Source organism: Miniopterus schreibersii (assembly GCF_964146895.1).
Source record: "Miniopterus schreibersii genome assembly, chromosome: 2".
NCBI lineage: Eukaryota > Metazoa > Chordata > Mammalia > Chiroptera > Miniopteridae > Miniopterus > Miniopterus schreibersii.
Window position 1 is genome coordinate 171,741,527 of NC_138102.1, and position 16,441 is coordinate 171,757,967.

Consider the following 16,441-nt stretch of genomic DNA (forward strand, 5'->3'; position numbering starts at 1 on the left):
GCCACGCCCCCGCGTTGGGGACGCCGCTCGGGGCGCTTCCTGGTGCGTGCGCGCGCACAAGCCGGAGCGGGAGCGTGCGCGGCGGCGGCCGCCCTCCGTGCGGCGCGGGCGCGCGCGGCCCGGTGGGCGGGCTCCGCGGTTTTGGGCTGCTCCGGGGTCCTAAGGCCAATACGGGGCGGCATCCAGCGGACGCGGATGCTTCCCTCTTGGGCTGAAGGGGTGAGGGAGCCGAAGGTGAGGGAGGAGCCCGGGCCGTCGGCTCCCCGCGAAGACTTGAAGTAGCCGCGGCAGCGTCCGGGTTGGCCCCGGGTGCCCAGGGTGCAGCTGCCGCCTGAGGGACGGGGAGACGGTCCGAGTGGCCCTGCTTTCTTTGTGTCTGGGGTGGGGTCCGCCGACGGGGCGGGCGTGGGGCCGGGCCTCGCCTCGCCTCGGCGCCCCGGGACCGTGCGGCCGCCCGCGGAGGTGACGCCCACCCTGCAGCTCGGAGCCCCTGGCGGCGCCGGGCGCCGGGACCGCGGAAGCCCAGGTGAGGCGCCTGGGAGGACCGGGCTTGTCAGGTCCTGCCTTTCCTCTCGGAAGTCCCGGTTACCTGCCCCCCGATTTGGTTCCCAAGTCTGTCCCCGCGGGGCTGCCCTTCCAGTGAGATCTTGGTGCGAAGGTTCGGGTAAGTTCGCGCCCCGTTTTTCTCCCTGAGCCGGGGTGTTGGAGGTTCAGTGTGGATGTCAGGGACTCGGAATTCCGGGACGGCAACCGTCGCGCCCAGGAAGGGGACCGTCTGAAAAGGAAGCGGCCGGCTGTTAGCGGTTTTCCTGGGCGAAGTGGCCCTTCTTTAGAAAGAAAAATAGATTTTACATCTATGAAGACTTTCGACTTTTCATTTTGATGTGGCTCCAAAAGATGGGGTACTGAGAATTTGTTCAGGATATTTCAAGTCACAAAGGATGGGATACTGAGAATTTGTTCAGGATATTTCAAGTTGTGCACTTTAAAATTTACTTATTTTTGATGGGTCTAGGTCAAGCTGGAAATTAGTTTCAGATGGTCAGTGTCTATTTGCTAGGCAATAGGACATAACTTAAAAAACTAATTTTTTGTTTTGTCAAATCGAGTGTTATTACTTAAAATTAAGGGATGTTTTACGTTTAAGTTGAGATCATAAAAACGTTATTAACATTTTAAAAATCTGATAGGCGTGTTTCTAATAATAACTTTTATCAGTTTCATTTTAGGCCTGGGCATTTTATGAACCTTGACTAGCATAGGCAAATGCTCTACTTCCTTGTGTTTACAAGTGCCACATTTGGTGGCCATTTAAAATTATATAGTCATTATTGAAGCCTAATGATTTTTGCTCTTTTGTGCAATTTAAATTACCTGTGCTTATCTCTGATTTTGCACTTAGACGTCACATTCTAATTATCTATTTTTCTTTCCCACTAGATTGTGAATTCCATCAGGGATATGATTTAATCTTCTCTGTAGACACAGGGCTTGACACATAGGAGAGGCTCAAATGTTTATTGAATGAATAAATTAATATACATATTTAGACACTCACTGTAATACATTGGATGGAGTTCTGTTAACTGTTTTAAACACTTGCATGCATTTTGATCTGGGTTTTATATCCATGGAAAAAATTGCATTGTATTCGAAATAAAGTCTGTAGAAACTTAGAGTATTATACTGTGAAGAATACGATTCTTTCTTTGTGGTCTCTTAATCCTGTAAATGACATCAAGAAGGCATTTCCTGCTGCTTTGTCATCCTTAGCAGCTCTGCTGAAACATTAGTGGAGTGAGCATATGCGAAATGTGTTTACCGTTGAAGACGTAGAGCTGACACACACCTTGAGGGAGAACTAATATGCAATACCAACAGTGCTCTATTTAGTCTTACGTTGAAGAAAGTTTTTAAACATGAGGACTTCAGTATGATCATTGTCTATAAAATCTTAATTTGAAAAGGAAGTTTGTTATTGTAAAAGTGATAATGTGCATTGAGAAAAATTAAGACAATATAGAACAGTACAAAAAAACAAATAAAAAGATGGGAGAAAACCCCCCCAAAGTCTTGCTACTTAGAAGTAACCCAAACATTTTGTTGAACAAACTTTTAAACACCTCTCTTTGTATTCACATGATGCCAACACGTATTTTGTGTTGTATGTGGGGTCATATTTCTAATTTTTTTTCAGTGAGCAGTCATTAGCAACCTTCCATGTCAGTACATGGAGCTGTGTTTTATTGTAAATGGGTGTATAATATTCCATCTTATATACTTACCCTAATTCTTAAAATCTATACTCAGAATGGTACTCAGATGGTGGGCATTTTTTAAAAAAATATGTTTTTATTTATTTCAGAGAGAGGAAGGGAGAGGGAGAGAGAGAGAGAGAGACATAAATGATAAGTCATTGATAGGCTGCCTCCTGTATGCCCCCTACTGGGGATCAAGCCTGCAACTGACCACATGCACTGCACTGACCACAGAATCGAGCTGTGCATATGCACTGACCACAGAATCGAGCTGTGACCTCCTTGTTCATAGGTGGACACTCAGCCATTGAGCCATGCAGGCAGGGGGCAGAATGGTGGGTATTTTGGTTGTTTTCATCTTTTCTTTCTCACCTAAGCACTTTCTGTTAACTCTTTCTGTGGATATTTTTGCATACCCATGTGAATGTCTCCTTTGGGTAAATTCTTAGAAGTGACATTTCTGGGTTAAAGAAAATGCTTACTTTAAACACTTTTGTATCCTATATTGCCTTCCAAACATTTTGTACTCACCTCAAGTAATGCATAAGAATACCCATTTTCTCACACCTTTAAAAGCACTGGGTTTTGTCCATTTAAAAAAATCTTCACTCCTGGCAGCTGGGCGTGGCTCAGCAGTTGAGCATCAACCTAGGATCCAGGACATCAGGGTTCAATTCCTGGTCAGGGCACATGCCTGGGTTGCGGGCTCGATCCCCAGCTGGGCATGCAGGAGGCAGCCAATTAGTGACTCTCATCATTGATGTGTGTGTGTCTGTCTGTCCCTCTTCCTTCCTCTCTCTGAAATAATAAAAGATATATTTAAAAAAAAAATCTTCACAAAAAATAAAATCTTATTTTCTTTACATTTCTTGATTACCAGTGAAATTACACGTCTTTCATATCTTTATTGGCCTGATGTATATTTTGATGTTTGCCTGTAGCTCAGAGAGAGAAAAATTTGAGGGAGAATGGATGCAAAAGCTCGAAATTGTTTGCTTCAACATAGAGAAGCCCTGGAAAAAGACATCAAAACATCCTACATAATGGATCACATGATTAGTGATAGAGTTTTAACACCTTTGGAAGAAGAAAAAGTGAAAAATGAGGTAAAGCCCTCAGAGGCAGTCTATGCTTCCTTTAAAATTAGAACTTATATGCATATATGCATAACCCAGGGACACAGACAATAGTTCCATGAAGGCCTGGGTGGGGGAGCGGGGTCAATGGGGGGGAAAGGGGGACATCTGTAATACTTTCAACAATAAAGATAAATTTTTAAAAGTAAAATTTTTAGAATTTATTTCAGAACTTGCACTGGTCTCCACTAATTTGTTGCAAACATATTTTATAGTACACTGAACTACTGCTTTTTTTTTTTTTTTAGCCCACTCAACAGCATCGAGCAGCTATGCTAATAAAAATTATACTTAAGAAAGATAATTATTCCTACATATCATTCTATAATGCTTTACTACATGAAGGTTATAAAGATCTTGCTGTCCTTCTCCATGGTGGCCTTCCCGATGTCTCTTCTTCCAATGACAAAGATTCAGCTGGTGGAATAACTTCGTATGGTTTGTGTGCATAATACTTGTACCTTCTGTCACATTGCTGTCACAGTGGCTACATTGCTGCAGTTTTGTCTTATTGTAGATGGAATCTGCTAAAGAGACTGATTAGTTCACTGAAAAATGTGTGTGAAAAAATTACATTTTCCAACCTAAATATTTTTATTTGCATCAGTATTAACTCACATTTTCTTCTTGCCCCGTGAGCTATCTACTGCTCCGAGGTAATAATAGATATATCCTAATTTTTAGAGATGATAGGATGATTTATAGGCCTTTATTTAAGTTCCTCTCCAGTTCTGTGTTTATCAAGTTCATGCATAGGAAAGAATAAGAATCTTTAGAAATCTAAGTGTTGTTTTTTTTAAAATATGTCTTTATTGATTTTAGAGAGAGGAAAAGGGAGAGAGAGAGATAGAAACATCAATGATAAGAGAGTCATTGAGTGGCTGCCTCCTGCATGCCCCCTACTGGGGACCGAGCCCACAACCCGGGCATGTGCCCTGACCAGGGATCAAACCCCGATCGCCTGGATCCTAGGTTGATGCTCAACTGCTGGGCCATGCCCAGCCGGGCTAGAAAGCTAAGTTATTGAAAGGAATTCCATATCCGTCCCTTTGCACTCTCCTTCCCAGCCTTTAATATGAGAGAAAGAGATTGGAAAGTCAGAGAGAAATAGGGTAAGGGCAGATATAGATGGAGATTTCCATTGTTTATAGTCGTCTTGAAAGGTATATATTCACTTTTGTTCTGAGTTTTCTGAAAAATCAGAAATTTGAAGTTAATATGCTAGCCACATTCAGCCTGTTGTCTTTGGTTATTATGATACTGTTTAAGTAACCATTTCAAAGTTCTATTCATGCTTATTTTGCTTTGGATTTCAGTAAGAACAGTCCTGTGTGAAGGAGGAGTACCACAGAGGCCAGTTGTTTTTGTTACTAGGAAGAAGCTGGTGAATGCAATTCAGCAGAAGCTCTCCAAACTGAATGGTGAACCGGGATGGGTCACTGTATATGGAATGGCAGGCTGTGGGAAGACTGTATTAGCCGCAGAAGCTGTTCGAGATCATGTCTTCTTAGAAAGTAAGTTTTGATTACTATGTGTTGCTGGCTAAGCAGATATTCTTTAGTCATCCTGTTAATTTCCTGTTGCTGCTGTGACAAATTACCAAATATTTGGTGGCTTAAAATAACACAAATTTATCGTCTTATAGTTCTGGAGGTTGTAAGTCCAAAATAAATCTTACTGGACTAAAATCAAGGTATCAGCAGGACTGAGTTCCTTCTGGAGGCTCTAGGGTAAACTATTTTCCAGCTTCTAGAGGTGGCCTGATTCCTTGTCTCATGGTCCCTTCCTCCATTTTCAAAGCTGGCAGTGCATGGCATTTTCAAATCTTTCTCTTTCTCTCTGATCTTTGCTTTTGTCAACGTATCTCCTCTGACTCTGACCTTCTTGCCTACCTCTTACAAAGGCCCTTGTGATTCCATCATCACAAGGATGATCTGGGATAATTTCATCTCAAAATCCTTAATTTAATTGCATCTGCAGAGTCCCTTTTGCCTTGAAAGATAACTTTTACAAATTCTGTGGAATGGGATGTGGACATCTTTGAGGGGCCCATTACTCTGCCTACTATAGGTATGATTAAATTTGAAATTTATTTTCCACCTAGCCTGTCACAATGAAGCGTGGCTAGCCAGGCCATTCATATATTATCAGATGGAAAGAAGCTAGTTCCCCTTTATCTTAACAATTGAAGGGATTAATAGAGTTGAAAAAGGATCTGGAAAGATTATATACGTGCCTTTCACGCAGTACTAGACTTAAACCTTCCTGTCATAGAGTGCTGTAGGGAAGGAGATTCTTGGAAACTCAGTTCCATTAATGCCTGTCCCAGTGGGTGATTGTCTCATGAATCTGGCATCCTGTATTAAACTATTAATTCCATTTCTATAATTAATTTTATCAGTTGCTTATCTTTAAAAGTAAAAATCTTTAGTAACTGGTCTATCTATGGTAAGCCCCAAGCAAAAAAAAATTGGGAGCTGACTGTAGCAACTGATAGGTTTTTCTGTAGGTGGGCTTTCTAGATTCATTTGATACCTCGTGACTGACTTTTCTTGATTCAGGTATTCATGTATTCAGTAAATGTCTGAGAGCCTGCTGTGGTGCTCGGCACTGCTTTGGGCACTGGGGGTCCAAAAAGAAGGCACAGTCTGCTCATCTAAGGAATTCACTCATGTTCTAGTAGGGGAGACAGACGTGTAAACAAATTATGATATGTGGGGTAAACTGAACAGTAGAAACAAGTATACGGTACAGAGCTAGAATAAAGGAAGGAAGCATTGCCTCTCTAGGGAAAGAGGAGATGGGCAGAATAGGGTTCCTGAGTGAGATGACATGTTGGTGATGTGTTAGCTGGAGTTTGGAGGAAGAATAGGGGTGGGAGAGTGGGGGCGGTGGGCAGGGTATTGGGTAGTTCCTGGAGTGGGGAAGGCCATACTGTACAGAAGAGGGTTTAGGACATTTGGCAGGTGTACTTCGGCCTTAAGGAGTCTGATAGGCTCTCAGGGTGTTTGTCAGGAATAGTCCATAGCTCCTTCAGTCTTTGGTCACCTCTATTCTTTAGTGAGTTCTAGGGGAAGTTAAGGGCAGTTCCTGATTTCTAGTTGTCAGTGACTTTTAAATTTATAATACCTAGTTAGCCGTTCAGACCCTTTATGATGACAGAATGAATGGAATAAATATTGAACCTCTAACAGATTTGGAGATGTGGAGACTAGGGCACACCTGTTGTATACTTCAGGCCTTTGTCAGCAGTGTTGATCTTACTCTTGTTGGGAGTAGGTCCAACTCCTAAAGCCTGTTTTTTCCCCCTTTATCATTATAGAGAAGTTTCCTGGAACTCAGCTCTATGCAAGTCTCAGGCTCAAGGATGATATTAATTATTTAATTAATTAATTTTTACCTCTGCTGCAAAGTTGATCACCAAGGATATTTTAGGATAAAATGGGATTAAGTTCCTTTAGTGTGAAGAAATCCCCCCCCCGACATTATGATGAACTTCCTATAAAATACACATATAATGTACTGATTTATAGGATTAAAAGCGTAACCCTCGGCTCAGTTGAAATCACTCAGTCATTGGGGTGAATTTTCAATTTTAGCAGTTAAAATTGACAAACAACTTAGGAATTAATTGCTTGGAAATCATATTGTACAAATTTTGCTGTTGGAATAGATTTTAACTATTTTGTTTTGAGAAAATGTCAGCGATAGCAATTTTCTGGTGCGTAGTGAGCATAATTTGTATTCCTCATATGCTTTTTTGTGAGATCTCAAGTACAGAGGTTTGAGTGTTAATCGTATTTTCTAGATCACAGTCCTTATCATATTAAGTCTGTATAAGACTTAGCTTCTTGCTGTTTTTCCTTTTAAAAATTTCCCATTCTTATTTCCCTTCCCCTCCTCTAAGGAAAAACATACTCCTATCTGTCTCCTCTACACAACTACAACACTACTTCATTTCTGACACCACATGTGTGAGTTTCCCACACGTGCAGCAATTCTTTAACACCAGCTGGTGTCCTATGATTTAAACTTCATCCTGACACTATCTATCTGGAGGTAGTGTCGGATCCCACTGGTTAAGGGTTCAGTCCCACAAGACTGCCCCCCTACCCCTCACCCCCACCCTCCACTTTAGATGCCAATCACAATTCCAGATTGTTACCTGTGCATCTGACCAGAGGTTCCCTCTCCTTGGGTTTAATTAATTTGCTAGAGTTGCTCACAGAACTCAGAGAGACATTTTCCTTACTAGATCACTGGTTTATTATAAAAGGTTATGTAACTCAGGAACAGCCAGATGGAAGAGATGCGTAAAGACAAAATATGTGGGAATGGTGTGGAACTTCCATGCTCGCTCTGGGTGCACTACTCTCCCCACACCTCCTTGTGTCCACCAACCCAGAAACTCTGAACCCCACCCTTTTGGGTTTTTATGACGGCTTTATTACATAGTCACGATTGATTAAATCATTGGCCGTTGGGGATTGAACTCATTCTCCAACCCCCTCCCCCTGAGTTTTTAAAGAATGGAAGCTTTCTCCAGAGGCTGCCTACCTATTTGCTTCTGTCCTTCCCAAGATTTTCTTGATGCTATTAGATTATTAATTGCTACCAGGATAAACCTCGTGTGAAAGTAGGATGGGGTTAATTCTCTCTGAATACAGGCAATTTTTCTCTGATTAAGTTTCTCTGAGTGAATTACAGAAATCATTCAAGGCTAAATTGCTCCCTCTTGTGCCCGTAGTTAAGATTCTTTCTGAAATGTGGATTGAATTCTTCAGTATTTGTCATTTTGTGATGGTAGGAGTTTTGCAGATCTTTAGGTCATTGTCTTTGTCTTTATTTTTAAAAAATAAAACTTTTTTTATTGCATATGTTTATAATGCCCTCATCTAGTTTTAAATTTAGGAAAGACCTTTGGTGTAAGCAATAGGTACTTAAAATTAAATCTAATGAGTTTACTAGCTAGTTATATCAGGATACTTTCTTAGCCTTGTCTTTAATCCTGAAATGATTTAAAAAAAAATTTAAAGAGAAGGCACAAATTAAAAAAAAAGCCATAGGAACAACAGGTAGTTTGAAATTTTGTTTTAAATATTATAGTAGTAGTATTTTCATTTAAAAAGAAGATAAAATTTTTTTCGCTTGCCCTTCTTCCCTTTCTCCTGAATTCTTCATGAGAGAGGATCATGGTTAACAGTTCAGAGTGAATTGTTCCAAACTTTTACCTTTGCATTTACAAACATGGACACTCACAGAACACAGCTACAACGCTAGGTGGAGCCAGAAAATGAAACAAATCAGGGATTTACTGCTTTGTAACTGTTGACTTGTACACTAAAGGAAGCCTAAGGGAACTCAGGAAGCTTTCAGGAGCAAATCGTAGGACTTGTCTACCTTGTAAGACACTGGCACTGATAATCAAACCATGCTTCATAGTGCCGTCTTTGCCTCAGTTATCACAGAGCTCTCTGTCTCCTGGTCATTTGTTCTGTTTACTCAGTACATTACCAAATTTTGATCTAGGTCCCCTCCCCTCATTCCCAAGCCTTTCTGCCATACCCTTTAGACTTCCTCCTCTGTGATCAGGAAACTCCCCTATATCATCAACCCCTTTTTAGAATGTTTACTTTTTTGCCTTATCTGAAACTGTGACAACATTTTTCCTTTATATCCCACATACGTCAGCACCAGAAAGTGGGTAGATGTTGTTCTTGCTCTCTGTTGCCTCATTCAGACCATTAATACTCTTTCTCCAGCTAAATTCTTTGTCCTTTTTCGCTAGTCTTTCCCAGTTATGTTACTGCCCTCTCATTCATTGATGACTGGAGTTCTTAATTATAAATTTAAACCCTTCTTCTTTTGGCATTCTTCGTGACTTTGGTATCTTTGTAATGAGTCATCTAGAATCTTGGCCTCTCCCTTTGTTGACTTCATTTCCAGTGACATTTTCTTTACTTCCTTCCAGACCCCGGCCTGAACACTTGTCCTCGGCATTACCAGAAGGGATGCTCCACTTTTGAAATCTTGATACAAACGTTCTATTCTACTCTTTGCCTACCTCCACCTATTCTGTTCTTCACGTTCACTGTTACAGTTTTCTGACCTATCAAGACGTACCCATTGATTTCATACCATCCTCACTGTTTATCCCAATATTCTCCTCCTAGGCTTGGGCCTAGATTTTTATTGCCCGTCATTCAGTTGCTCCTTAGCACATACTCTTGGCTCTTAGGCTCTCTCCTTATCTTGGGTGAAAGCTGATTCCTTTTTTATGCTCGGAGGTAGAATTGGTAGTCCTTCTTACTCCCTGTTGCTCATGCAGATCATTATTTGCTTCCTTTTTTGCTGGAGAAAACACCTAACCGAGTTTCAAGTTAAATTCATGATCATAAACCTTGGCAGTTTTACCAGGTTTATTTAGTGGATGTGTCACCATTGCATTGGGGTTTGTTGGGTGTAATCAGAAAACAACTGGACTCTTTCCCCTCATTTCCTTTTTAAAACTCCTCTGGGACTGATTTTTTCACTGGCCTTGTCCATGTTCAGAGTCCCAGTCTCATTTCAATAATTAAAATATCAAGTCCTATTTAATATTCCAAACTTCATTTACATATGGGGTTTTCTCCTTGCTCAGTTGGGCCTGCCTCTGGCTTTGGAAACCTCCATGGGAAGAGGAGATTCAGGTGGACATTGCAGGTGGTTTCCAGGTGTTTCCTGTTGCAAACGGTGCTGTCGTGAATGTCTGTGTGGAGGAAGAGTAGTGTAGAAGTTGAGCATTGATGCTGGAGTTTTGAAATCCCATCTCTGCTTTATTAGCTGTGTAACCTTAGACAAGTTACTCACCCTTTCTATACCTGTTTCCTCATCTGTAAAGTGGGGGATAATAATAGTGTCTGCTAGGTGGTCTGCTGTGAGGATTAAATATAGATTAATGTGTAGAGCTATTAGAATAGTGTTCAAAAAAATGTCATAAATACATCTTTGTGCTTATATACAAATGTTTCTTTTGGATGATTAAATTTTTAAAATAGTGATTTCATTTTGTACTTAATTATTTCTGATACCGGTAAATAAAGTGCCTTTTGGTAAAACATAACTCATTTATCTTTTTATCTATTTTTTGCTTTTTCTCAGACTTTTATGATCACATAATATAAATCTTTATGATTAATGCCACTGGTATTATCTAATGCTAGTGTCCCGCATATTTTACACATAGGGACCCCTCTTACATTTTCTTCTATCTATGGGGAACTGGTTAAATATAGTCTTTGAAGGATTACGATTTTTGGCTCCTAATATCAAAGTAAAAAAATACATACTTTAAGAAAATGCTATGGCTTGCCCAGCCAGTGTTGCTCAGTGGTTGAGCATCACTCCATGAAGCTGGAGATCATGGTTCAATTCCTGGTCAGAACACATGCCCATGCTGTGGGCTCAATCTCTGGTAGGGGGTGTGTAGGAGGCAGCCGATCGATGATTCTTTCTCATCATTGATATTTTTCTTTCTCTTCCTCTCCCTTTCCTCTCTCTGAAATAAATAAAAAACATTTAAACAAATGTTATGACTTAATTAACAATAATGATGATGATAACAGTTGACAGTAAAAGTAATAATGATGTCCACTCTTATATAGTGCTTACTAGTTCAAACCTTACTCTGTGTAAGGTGATCTTAGATTCATATCACTAAGAAAGTCTTACAGCCCTTTGTAGTTAACATAGCAAATTCACATATTTTATAGCATTAATTTCTCAGAGTAACTCTGAAATAGATAGGGTAAACAGTTTTATTTCAGTATAATAAATGAGACTGAGGTGAAGTGATTTGCCAGAGATTACATAGTTAGTAAGCATTAGAGCCATACTTAAAGCTAGCTTCTTTCTTTAAGTCTATACAAAAGCCATAATGGGTGAGTTACACCTTTCTAGACATCAGTGGTTCTCAGTCAGAGGTGGTTTCCCCTCCAGCTGACGTTTGGCACTGTTTGGAGACACTTTTGGTTGTCATAATGAGTGGGAATGCTCCTAGCACCCAGTGGATGGAAGCCAAGGAGGCCTTTCAACATCCTGTAGCGCATAGGACATCTCCCACAGCAGTGACTTGTGTGGTCCAGAATGTCTAGAAGGCTTAGGTTGAAAAGCTGCTATACAGTAATGATTGATGACATGGGACAAAGATTGTGAAATTTTGTTTGGTAAAATTTTACTGATAAAAAGCAGATTTACTCCAAACTTCAGTTTCTCCCTTTCTTCAACTGGTCTTAGATTTAGGCTGTAAAACTCAGTAAATACCCTACAAGTAAAATTCATGATCAGAAGAAGTTGAAGATGTGATGAGATTGAAGATTGGAACAAATCTGCTGCCCATAAGTAAAATCTTTGAAAGAAGGACTCCTGTTTAGAGGCCTTAAGTTTATTGTTCTTTTCCTCACCAGGTTGCTTCCCTGGGGGTGTGCACTGGGTTTCAGTTGGGAAACAAGACAAATCCGGGCTTCTGATGAAACTGCAGAATCTTTGTATGCGGTTGGACCAGGATGAGAGCAGCTCCCAGAGGCTTCCACTTAATATTGAAGAGGCTAAAGACCGTCTCCGCATTCTGATGCTGCGCAAACACCCAAGGTACAGACGGTCAAATAATGAAGTCCCAAGGAGACTTAACTACTGACATCTTGAGAGCATCATATCCTTTCCTTGCTGTTTGGTAGAGGGTCTAAGAAAGAACCATTGCTTTCCTGCTGTTCTCTCGCACGTATTTAAAAAAAAAAAAAAAAAGTAGCTTCCACTGGCCTAAAACTGCTACTTTTCTCTTCTTCGTCTCCTACCTACCATATCATCTCTTATGTACCATTGTCGGCTCTCAGGAAATGTTTCTTAAGTAGGTGAGTGGTCTTTGCTAGAAAATGCAAGCTTCTTGCCCTGACTCCGTTGTTTCTAATGGGTTAGCATAGAACAAGAGAGTAAATGCAGGCAACTGGTAGAAGACTGAGCCAGGAAGGAATTTTTATTTAATGGGACCCTTTTATTGTGTTGTCTTAATTTTTGGGTATACTTGTAACTTATATTTCCATGTACTTCAAGTTTGTTTTATTTGTTTATTTCAATAATTCATTAATTCATTCAACTACCAATATAATTATGTGCCAGGCACTGTTACCAGCTATTTCACAATTTCCACTAAGCCAGAAGGAAGACAGCAGCTTAGTTGCTGTTTGTGTGGAGAGTATAACTGGTGATTCAGTCAGTAGTTTTGTTTCCATGATCTAGTGGCCATTTCTTTCATTTGCTCATTTAAGGAGCATCGAGTGTTGTGCCTTGGTCAGTGCTGCAAGTACAGAGGTGATAAAGCATTCCTTAGGAGTAGAACAGTAAATGGGGCAGGAATTAGGTGATGACATGGGTACACCTGATGATGTAAGACACTGTCCTGTGTAATAGTTGCTAAGTATGGCAGTGATTCTCAAATTGGTAAGGGGGTTGATATTAGAATATTAGGTGAGGAGTACTTTTTGGAAAAAGCCTTTTCTAGATGATTATGATGGATACTCACTATAGAGGGAAGCTCTCTTTTCTCTGGCTTTTGTCTCCTCCAGATCCCTCCATCATCTCCCCTTCCCCTTGATAGTCACTAGTATCTATTTTCCTGGAGGAGTAGAATTGAGACTACTAACCATTCCCACCCCCACCCCCCCTTTTTTTTGCTCAGTAACTTCTCCCTAATCCCACTTCTCTTCTTTGCAAATTAAAAGTGACTTCTGTTTAGGAAAATATTGTCACCACTTTCAGATGCATCAGACCATGGCTTATAACACCAGTCATTTTGTTTCTCTCTCAGCATCATTTTGGTTTATGCTTTTGCAATTCTCCAAACTGCATGTGCACCTAGAGTCTTCTTTTGTAGTGTTCAGAAGTGGAGTGCCGTTCATACAAAAACACTAGTGTGTAATTATGCTATCAGGTTTTAGTTGTGTGTTTTTTTTATTTGTTCTGGTGAGTTTAAAAAGGTTTTTGGAGAGACCAGTTAGGAATTGGCACAGAGGTTCTCTGTCGTCATGAATAAACAAACTGGTTTCTTGGCTGGAAAATACCCCACTAGAGTATCACATGAAAAGTAATCTGTTGGTGCATTCTATTAGGTCGGAACATATGAAATTGCTAGCTTTGTAGGTAAAAAAAGGTTAAGAGTCATCATTGTTCTATGATTCATTCTAATGCTAACCTGAGCCCCGTTCTCATTAGGTTTTGGTGCTTAAAGACTGAATTGGAAAAATCCCATCACATGGATAGTTCTTTTTAGGCACTAGGTGGCTGATTTCTAATACTTACAGCCCTCTTTTTAGAGATCCCTTAACTTTAATATGCGTTGATTTTGGGTGGGAAGAAGGGGAAGGTTCACATTTTTTTGCCTGAATTTGGATCAATATACAGGGATGGGCAAAAGTAGGTTTACAGTTATCTGTATGGAAAATAATACAATAATTAATCAATAATAGTACAAGAATAAACTTTAGCCTCCTCAGGACTGTAACCTACTTTTGCCCCACCCTGTGTTGTGAAGGGGATATTAGCAAAGAGGAAGAATCATGAGACATCTCTTTTTTCTTTTCTTGTTTTATAAGTTTGAAAAAGTGGTGGCATTCTCTTTTTTAAAAGGAAGCTTAAAATAAATGTCAGTGACTCAATACAGTTCTTTTAATTAGGTCTCTGCTGATCTTGGATGATATTTGGGATCCCTGGGTGTTAAAAGCTTTTGACAGTCAGTGCCAGATTCTTCTTACAACCAGAGACAAGAGTGTTACAGATTCAGTGATGGGTATGGATTATTAATTTACTCTTTACTACCTTTGTGTTTTAAGTCAATTGCATTTAAATATTGGCACACCAAATGACTTCCTGTGTCTTGTGATTTTGCAGGTCCTAAGTATGTCGTCCCCGTGGAGAGTAGCTTAGGAAAAGAGAAAGGACTTGAAATCTTATCCCTTTTTGTTAACATGAAGAAAGCGGATTTGCCAGAAGAAGCTCATAGTATTATAAAAGAGTGTAAAGGTAGAGTTACTTACTTTGTGTATGAGGGGCTAGAGAGATGTTAATTTACACTGTGGTATAAATTAAGCTAATGAATAGGACAGTTTAGCACATGAACATCCAAACACTTCACTAGAATACTTAGTATTTTAGGTTCTTTTCTGATACCCTAAATGTGTAATAACTTAATGTGTCATGGTATCTTGGTATTCATTCATTCATTCATTAAAACATTAATGAGCTCCCACGGTATGTTAGCGTGAAGACATGACCTCTGCTGTCAAAGAACAAAAAAACGTAGTGATAGTTTTCAATTTTTTTGGTTGGGATTTTATAAAAATAGTATTCTAATTGCTAAGTAAAAACTGGTTTTCTCTTCCTAGCTTGCAATTTTTACTAGTGAAGTTAAACTTTTTACTTATTGAATTTTTGCATTTTAAGAAATTATCCTTGACTCACTTTTCTTTTGTGATATACATATTTTTAATTGACTTTTAGGTAATCTATTGAAGCTGTTAGCCCTTTTTCATGTTTTTTCAAACATTTTCCCCAATTTTTTTGTTTGCCTTTTAATTTCATTAGTAGTCTTTTTGAAATACAGAAACTTAAACTTTTTTTTTAAATCCTCACCCAAGGATATGTTTTTATGGATTTGAGAGAGAGAGAGACAAAGAGAGAGAGAACCAGAGACACATCGATAGGTTGCCTCCTGTATACTCCCTGACTGGGGATCAAAACAGCCATCTGGGTATGTGCCCTGACTGGGAATCAAACCCGCAGCTTGTTGGTGTGCCGGACAATGCCCAACCAGTTGAGTCACCTAGCCAGCGCCAGAAGTTTAAACTTTTATGTAATCAAATCTATTAGCAGTTAAGATTACTTTTTCCATTGTGGTTAATGCATGGAAATACATTTTGTTTTTCTTTCTGCCATCAAATAGGTACTTGGATTTGAGTTAATTGATTTAAAAAAAAATCTTAAACTTAGGAGAAATACCTGATTTTTATTATTATAAAGCTCATGCATATCCATTTTGAAACTGTGTGAATCTATAAAGAAAATATAGAAACTATTCATAATCTGATAATTTTTAGTATCGTAAGAGTATTTCTTCCAGTTTTTTAGGACATATAAAACTTTGGAAAAAATATCAAGATTATAATGTGGTATACATCATTTAAAACCAGGTCCTTATTATATAACAAACTTGAGCATTTTACCATGCCATTAAATATCTTTTGAAAAAATTTACCAATGGCATAATATTGTGATGTACTTTAAATTGAGTCATTTCTGTTATTGTTTGAGATTTTTCATTGTTTTAAATAATTCTGTGATGAATATCCTTAAACGAAATATTTCTTATTTCTAATGACTTACTTAAAATAAATACCTAAAATGAACCCAAGAGTTAAAAATACTTTAAGGTTTTGGATATCTATATACAGCAATAAATTGATTCTTAACTTAGTAGTAATTCTGAAATGAGACAGTACTAACACAGTGACTTTCATTTAGGTTCTCCTCTTGTAGTGTCTTTGATTGGTGCTCTTTTACGTGATTTTCCTGAACGCTGGGGGTACTACCTCAGGCAACTTCAGAATAAGCAGTTTAGGAGGATAAGGAAGTCTTCATCTTATGATTATGAGGCTCTGGATGAAGCCATGTCTATAAGTGTTGAAATGCTCCGAGAAGACATCAAAGGTTATTACACAGATCTTTCCGTCTTGCAGAAGGATGTTAAGGTGCCTACAAAGGTAATAGAAGGACCAAGAATCCTCACCCGTGGGTATTTATGGCATGTAACCAAGGCTATTATTACAGAGGATTTTGGAAACATAAGATCCACGTGACTGAGGTGGTAGGGTGGAAGGTTCAGAAGTCCCCCTGCTCTCAGTCTCCATCAAGGGCTCGATGTTGAACTGCGAAGGGTTATGTATTTTTCAGTGGTTCTAATGAAGCTGGAGAAGCAGCCGGCTTCTTTCTGTCTTTCTTTTCTCTCTTGAGGATTGGTTG

The 16,441-nt window shown here is 39.5% G+C and overlaps 1 protein-coding gene across 6 annotated transcripts in view; it reads left to right on the plus strand.

Annotated features, from left to right (window-relative positions):
• The first annotated feature begins 120 nt into the window (after nt 1–120).
• The window catches only part of APAF1 (apoptotic peptidase activating factor 1), a 67,624-nt gene continuing 51,303 nt past the window's right edge, over nt 121–16,441 (plus strand). For 3 of the 6 annotated variants that reach the window (XM_081130681.1, XM_081130684.1, XM_081130685.1), the window contains exons 1-8: nt 438–526; nt 3,200–3,364; nt 3,643–3,832; nt 4,711–4,908; nt 11,839–12,022; nt 14,101–14,213; nt 14,315–14,446; nt 15,944–16,182. In XM_081130681.1, the coding sequence (XP_080986807.1) occupies nt 3,227–3,364; nt 3,643–3,832; nt 4,711–4,908; nt 11,839–12,022; nt 14,101–14,213; nt 14,315–14,446; nt 15,944–16,182 (1,194 nt within the window). In that variant the 5' untranslated portion in view covers nt 438–526; nt 3,200–3,226. Of the gene's footprint in view, nt 527–550; nt 665–3,199; nt 3,365–3,642; nt 3,833–4,710; nt 4,909–11,838; nt 12,023–14,100; nt 14,214–14,314; nt 14,447–15,943; nt 16,183–16,441 lie in introns of those variants that run through there. The other 3 variants (XM_081130683.1, XM_081130682.1, XM_081130686.1) reach the window with 3 other exon arrangements.